This window comes from Dipodomys spectabilis, unplaced genomic scaffold, assembly GCF_019054845.1.
Source record: "Dipodomys spectabilis isolate Male_0828 unplaced genomic scaffold, ASM1905484v1 ptg000042l, whole genome shotgun sequence".
NCBI lineage: Eukaryota > Metazoa > Chordata > Mammalia > Rodentia > Heteromyidae > Dipodomys > Dipodomys spectabilis.
This window is the reverse complement of record NW_024870719.1, coordinates 4,690,799-4,696,870: the sequence shown is the minus strand read 5'-3', so window position 1 is coordinate 4,696,870 and position 6,072 is coordinate 4,690,799. Positions and strand designations below refer to the sequence as shown.

At 51.3% G+C, this 6,072-nt stretch overlaps 1 protein-coding gene across 2 annotated transcripts; it reads left to right on the top strand.

Moving 5' to 3' along the window:
- Positions 1–339: 339 nt before the first annotated feature.
- Foxa1 (forkhead box A1) lies at positions 340–5,210 on the top strand. Of its 2 annotated transcripts, none has more exons than XM_042677872.1 (2): positions 340–457; positions 2,930–5,210. In XM_042677872.1, exons 1-2 carry the CDS (start codon positions 386–388, stop codon positions 4,259–4,261), a joined length of 1,404 nt encoding a protein of 467 aa, XP_042533806.1. In that variant the 5' UTR covers positions 340–385; the 3' UTR covers positions 4,262–5,210. The 2 variants fall into 2 exon arrangements, with proteins under 2 accessions (XP_042533806.1, XP_042533805.1); XM_042677871.1 differs by having other exon boundaries at positions 2,912–5,210.
- The last annotated feature ends 862 nt before the right edge of the window (positions 5,211–6,072 follow it).

Below are 6,072 nucleotides of genomic sequence, written 5' to 3'. Positions count from 1 at the left end.
ACGAGGAGGTGGGCACTCGAGCGACGTAAGATCCACATCAGCTCAACTGCACTCGCCTCGCAGAGGCCGCCCGCTCACTTCCCGCGGAGGCGCTCCCGGGCGCCGCGCTCCGCGGCTGCCGCCCGTCCCCGTCCCCCCCTCCCCTCCCCTCCACCACCACCACCACCACCACCACCCGGCGCTGCCCCCGCCCGCCGCGCCGCCGCGCACGCCGCGCCCCGCAGCGCCCCGCTTCCTCTTCGCTGGCAGGGCTGGCCTCGGGCCGGCGCGGGCGCTCGGGTGACCGCAGCCGCTCGCCTCCCCTCCCCCGCCCCGCCCGGCGCTGAGAGGTCGCCCGTCGCTTCGCCCAGGGCTTGATGGTTGCAGCGGACCGGGTGGCTCCAGGATGTTAGGGGCTGTGAAGATGGAAGGGCATGAGAGCAGCGACTGGAATAGCTACTACGCGGACACGCAGGAGGTGAGAGGCGGGGAGCCGATGGGGCGTCCCCGGAGCGCGTGTGTGTGTGTTAGGGGGGAGATCGGCGTGAGATGTGTGCAGGGCAAAGCAGGGTGGCGGGCGGGCTCTGGGGTGCCTCTTGGGTGGCATGGCCGATCGCCCGCCCAGGGTGGCCCCTTCTGGGTCTTGGGGCCCCAGAGCACCCGGCTACTCGCCGGGTCCTGGAGCTTGCAGCGGGCGAGAGTTTTAGGAAAGTGCCGCCGGCTTTGGAAACACGGGGAGTGGGAAGCGCTTGCTTCTGCCCTGCGGAGAGCGGGAGCTGGAGCCAGCCCGGGAGTCGCGGGCGGGCGGGCGGGCGGGCGCTGGCAGGAGTTGGGAGCAACTCTGAGAAAGCCAGAACTCGCCTTCAGGGCTGCCTCTTCTTCCCTCCCTCTTCCTTTGCGTCTGTCTGACGGTAAAAGTGCTCTGCCGCTAAAGTTGGGCTTCGGGAGAATGAAACGATTCCTAATTTTTTTTTTTTTTTTTTTTTTTTAATCAAACTTGTTCTTCAAAAGCCCTGTTTGCAGAGAAGTGAGCTCGTTCTTCCGTAGAACCGCTGGGTGGCGCTGGTGTGAGCCGAATCCCGCCTCCCACCCCACCCCCCCACCCCCCCAGAACTCGGGACGAAGAACCTGTTTCTCTTCATTGTCCCCTTGGTGGCATGTTCAGGGGGGTTATTTTACAATGTGCACAAAAGGATTGCTAGGATAACCAGGTACAGGCAGGACCAATACCGTTTAAAAGCATTTTCCCCTTGGAAACAGCTGGTTATTACCCCTTAACGTTTAATATACCGTTATCGAAAACGCTTATGAAAACAGCCTTGGGTAATCTGAGGAAGAGAGAAAGAAAATAAATCCAAAAGTTAAAAAAAAAACCTTAAGACCTGGGCAGAAAATATAAAATCAGGAAATACTCGATTTATATATTCACAGAAGTATTTCTTGAATTTATTTGCTTTAGTAATGTCTTGCAGGGTGCTCCTAATTTGCTCACTTCTACTGTTTTCAAATGCAGTCTTATTTTTTTTTTTGCTGAAAAACGCAAATTTAAAGACATCAAAATTCTCTACTGAATTATCAGACACCCAATTTTCAGTATTTCTGGGCTCCATAATTTGAAAATACTTAGAGAGTTCCCAGTTCACAACTGATAAAGTTTCATCGCCAATGTTTTGTTTTTTTTTTTTAAAGAAAAAAAATAGGAGCTCTTCCAGAGGTTTAATTCTGATGCCGTCATCTCGACCCTACAGCCAGTTAAGACCCCTATGGAAAGAGCTTTCTTACATCTTAAAGCCGGGAATTAGGAAGTATAAAGAATAGCATTAAGAGAAAGTCAGAAGAATTTTTTTTTGGCATTTTAAATTATTCCAAACTACTCATGTCGTTTCAAAGCTCCGGCTTTGAAATACAGTACAAGGTATTAGTATGTGGGAAGAAACGCAGATGATTATTTCAACAAGTTGTCTCAGCACAAAATTTCCAAGAGTAAGAGGATCAGAAATAGGTTAACAAGCTGCAAGTTTTTCAATGGATGCGTGAAGATCTATGTAAAGTCATGTTAACATTGCGTGTGTGTGGTGTGTTGATATCATTATGCATCGCTCCCAGTCCCTTCGGTTGTAAAAACTGTTTTTAACTTTTAAATATTGCAGTCGCTGCAGTAGGTGAAAAGCGCTCCTTCTAAATTGTAATAAACAACCAGAAAGAAAAAAGAAACCCACGTTGTTTAGCAATAAAGCCAGCTGTTGGGTAACTTGGGAAGGGGAGGGGACGGTGCAGCCATAAATGATTTCCTCTATCAAAGAGAGTTTCATTAACAGCCACCCAGCACAACTGAGACTGCGGTATGGCCGGGCGGTCTGCCAGCCTAGGGTGGGCAAGGTGGGCGCAGAGCTGGAGCCCCGCGTGGCTCCCTGCCGTGAGGAGGCGCCCTGGGAGCCCTGGCACCCTGGGGTGAAGTGAGGAGGGCCAGGGTGAGAGAATCATTCCGTTTTCCGGGTTGTAGAAACCATTTGCCCCAAAGGCGTTTTGCCAAGACAGCTGTAGGATAGAGGCGTGGGGCACGGCTTGGCGTGGACGCAGGAGATGAAGGGGCCCTGGACGCCAGCCCCTAAGCCTGGCGTGTAAGGCGATTACACATCTTCCTGGGGACAATATTTTGTGTGAGCGCTTGTCTTTCATGCCTGCCGCGTTAGGATTTTCCCCCTGCCGTGCAAGACATCTTTGCTTGAGCTTGGAAGGGCGCCTAACAATGTGGCCTGGGAGAGTGTGTGTGTGTGTGTGTGTGTGTGTGTGTGGTGGGGAGGGGGGGCGTCCCCGTGCCTTGCACAAACGCCCACCGCTCGCTGGGGGTGAGGGTTAGCCCCTCTGGCACCCACCACTAACCCCGCCCTTCGGGGCCCCCTCTCTCTCTCTCTCTCTGCTCGGGTTCCAGGCCTACTCCTCCGTCCAGGTCAGCAACATGAACTCGGGCCTGGGCTCCATGAACTCCATGAACACCTACATGACCATGAACACCATGACCACGAGTGGCAACATGACGCCGGCTTCCTTCAACATGTCTTACGCTAACCCGGGTCTGGGAGCCGGCCTGAGCCCCGGCGCTGTGTCCGGTATGCCAGGGGGCTCGGCAGGCGCCATGAACAGCATGACGGCGGCGGGCGTCACCGCCATGGGTACGGCGCTGAGCCCGGGCGGCATGGGGGCCATGGGCGCCCAGCCGGCCGCTTCCATGAACGGCCTGGGCCCTTACGCGGCGGCCATGAACCCGTGCATGAGCCCCATGGCGTACGCGCCGTCCAACCTGGGTCGCAGCCGAGCGGGCAGCGGCGGCGACGCCAAGACCTTCAAGCGCAGCTACCCGCACGCCAAGCCGCCCTACTCGTACATCTCGCTCATCACCATGGCCATCCAGCAGGCGCCCAGCAAGATGCTGACGCTGAGCGAGATCTACCAGTGGATCATGGATCTCTTCCCCTACTACCGTCAGAACCAGCAGCGCTGGCAGAACTCCATCCGCCACTCGCTGTCTTTCAACGACTGCTTCGTCAAGGTGGCGCGCTCGCCGGACAAGCCGGGCAAGGGCTCCTACTGGACGCTGCACCCGGACTCGGGCAACATGTTCGAGAACGGCTGCTACCTGCGCCGTCAAAAGCGCTTCAAGTGCGAGAAGCAGCCCGGAGCTGGGGGCGCTGGTGGTGGTGGTGGTGGTGGCGGCGGCGGCGGCTCCAAGGGAGGCCCCGAAAGCCGCAAGGACCCCTCCGGCGCGGGGAACCCCGGCGCCGACTCACCCCTCCACCGGGGCGTGCACGCGAAGGCTGGCCAGCTAGAGGGCGCGCCGGCCGCGGGGCCCGCCGCCAGCCCCCAGACTCTGGACCACAGCGGGGCCACGGCGACAGGGGGCGCCGCGGAGTTGAAGACTCCAGCCTCCTCTGCGCCCCCCATCAGCTCCGGGCCCGGGGCGCTGGCCTCTGTGCCCCCCTCCCATCCGGCGCACGGGCTGGCACCCCATGAGTCGCAGCTGCACCTGAAAGGGGATCCCCACTACTCTTTCAACCATCCCTTCTCCATCAACAACCTCATGTCCTCTTCGGAGCAGCAGCACAAGCTGGACTTCAAGGCTTACGAGCAGGCTCTGCAGTACTCTCCCTACGGCGCCGCCTTGCCCGCCAGCCTTCCTCTGGGCAGCGCCTCGGTGGCCAGTAGGAGCCCCATCGAGCCCTCAGCCCTGGAACCGGCCTACTACCAAGGTGTGTATTCCAGACCTGTCCTAAACACTTCCTAGCTCCCGGGACTGGGGTTTTGTCTGCATGGCCATGCTGGTAGCAAGAGAGAATGAAAAACAAACACTCTTCAACAAACAAAACCACATGTACCAAACCAACAGCATAATCAAATCCCAACTATTTTTTATTTTCCGTGCACAACCCCCCCTCTCCAGGGAAAGGACTGTTACTTTATTATTGTATTCAAAACTCTTTATGTATATTATTGCAAAGACCACACCAACCCCACCAATTTTTTTCCTGCAGAGTTTAATGATCCACAACTGTATATATATATAATCCCTCCTTTGCCTTTTTCCCTCTCTCCCCTCTTTCCCCTGCAGACACATCCTAGTCTTTGCAGGGTTTATTTAAAAAGAAAGAAACATGGTCAAGTTTGTAAAATATTTGTTTGTGCTTCCCCCACCCCTCCTTACCTGACCCCATCAAGCAAGTTTACAGGTAGGTCTGTGGCAATATTCCTAATCTTAAGAATTGAAATGGTGAAAAAAAAAGTACTCACTAGGGGCTCTTGAAAGTACTGAAAGACAGTGCTGCAGTTAGGCAGTAAGATGTAAACAGACTACTACAAATGGCACAGCACAGCCATTTGTTTCTCCAGCTTCCATTTCTGGTTCAGATAGCAGGTGTCTTTAAATGAAATGCACATATATTGTCTATGGACTTACTCATGCAAAGATCTGTAAACATTCTCCATACTTTGAGTAACATATAGAGGTAATAGGTAAGTGATACGCATACTACATTTTCAAGAGTTGCCTGACCAAGGAGTTACAAGACCCCCTCCCTCTGTCCTCTCTACCCACTTGGCCCTGGGAACCAGTTCTCAGGAATTGCCTGCTCAAGAACTCTGCTCTCATTCCATGGAGCACCATGGTCATGTCAATCTAAGGTCATATGTATAAAATTAGCTTCTGTGTATGTATTACCACTTAAATGATTTTTTTCTCAGAAACAAAAGAGGAATGTCATAACATTGAGGAGAGAGAAGTTATAGGAAACTGTATTTCAGAATTGGGTGTAAGGTTCCAAAATCCTATTGGTTGTGGCCATTTTAATTATCACCCTCACTATCCTAGGCCTGTTTCATCCAGTGTTAATGCACTTTCCACAGTTGGACATGGTGTTAGTGTAGCCAAAGGGGTCCCATTATTATTCCTCTTTGCTTTCTCAATGTTAATTTATTGCATGGTTTATTCTTTTTTCTTTACAGCTGAAATTGCTTTGAATGATGGTTCAAATTTGAAATTAAAATGTTAATTTTTATCAACGTGATTGTAATTAAGATATTTTGATCTCAGTAACGAAAATAATATGAGATTTTAAGCCGTGGAGTATGTTCCTGATCATTTGCAGTTAAGGACTTTAAATAAATCAAATGTTAACAAAAAGGATTTCTGTTACTTTGCTTTACTTAATCAAATCCAAAATGGACCTTCTGAATATGATAGTTTTCAAATTCTGGAATTTCATGTCAATGACAAACAGAAAAATAATCGAAAACAATATTGTTTGCATCTGAGATTTAAATGAACACATAGCTAGTAAAATGCATCAAAATTCAAGTGGGTAGAAAAAAACTGACTTAACATTCCAAATATTGGGACTTTAAAAATTCTTTATTTCCAGTAGCGTTTATTTCAGTATTTTTTGTTATGTATGGCCATAAACCTTCTGTGTCACATTTGAGCTTTTTCCACTATGAAATCAAATAGCATTAGTTTCCTCCTTCTCCAATGTATTATTTCTTTTTTATTTCTTTTTATTTATTTCTTTTTATCTGAGTACTCAAGTGAGAACGAAATACCAG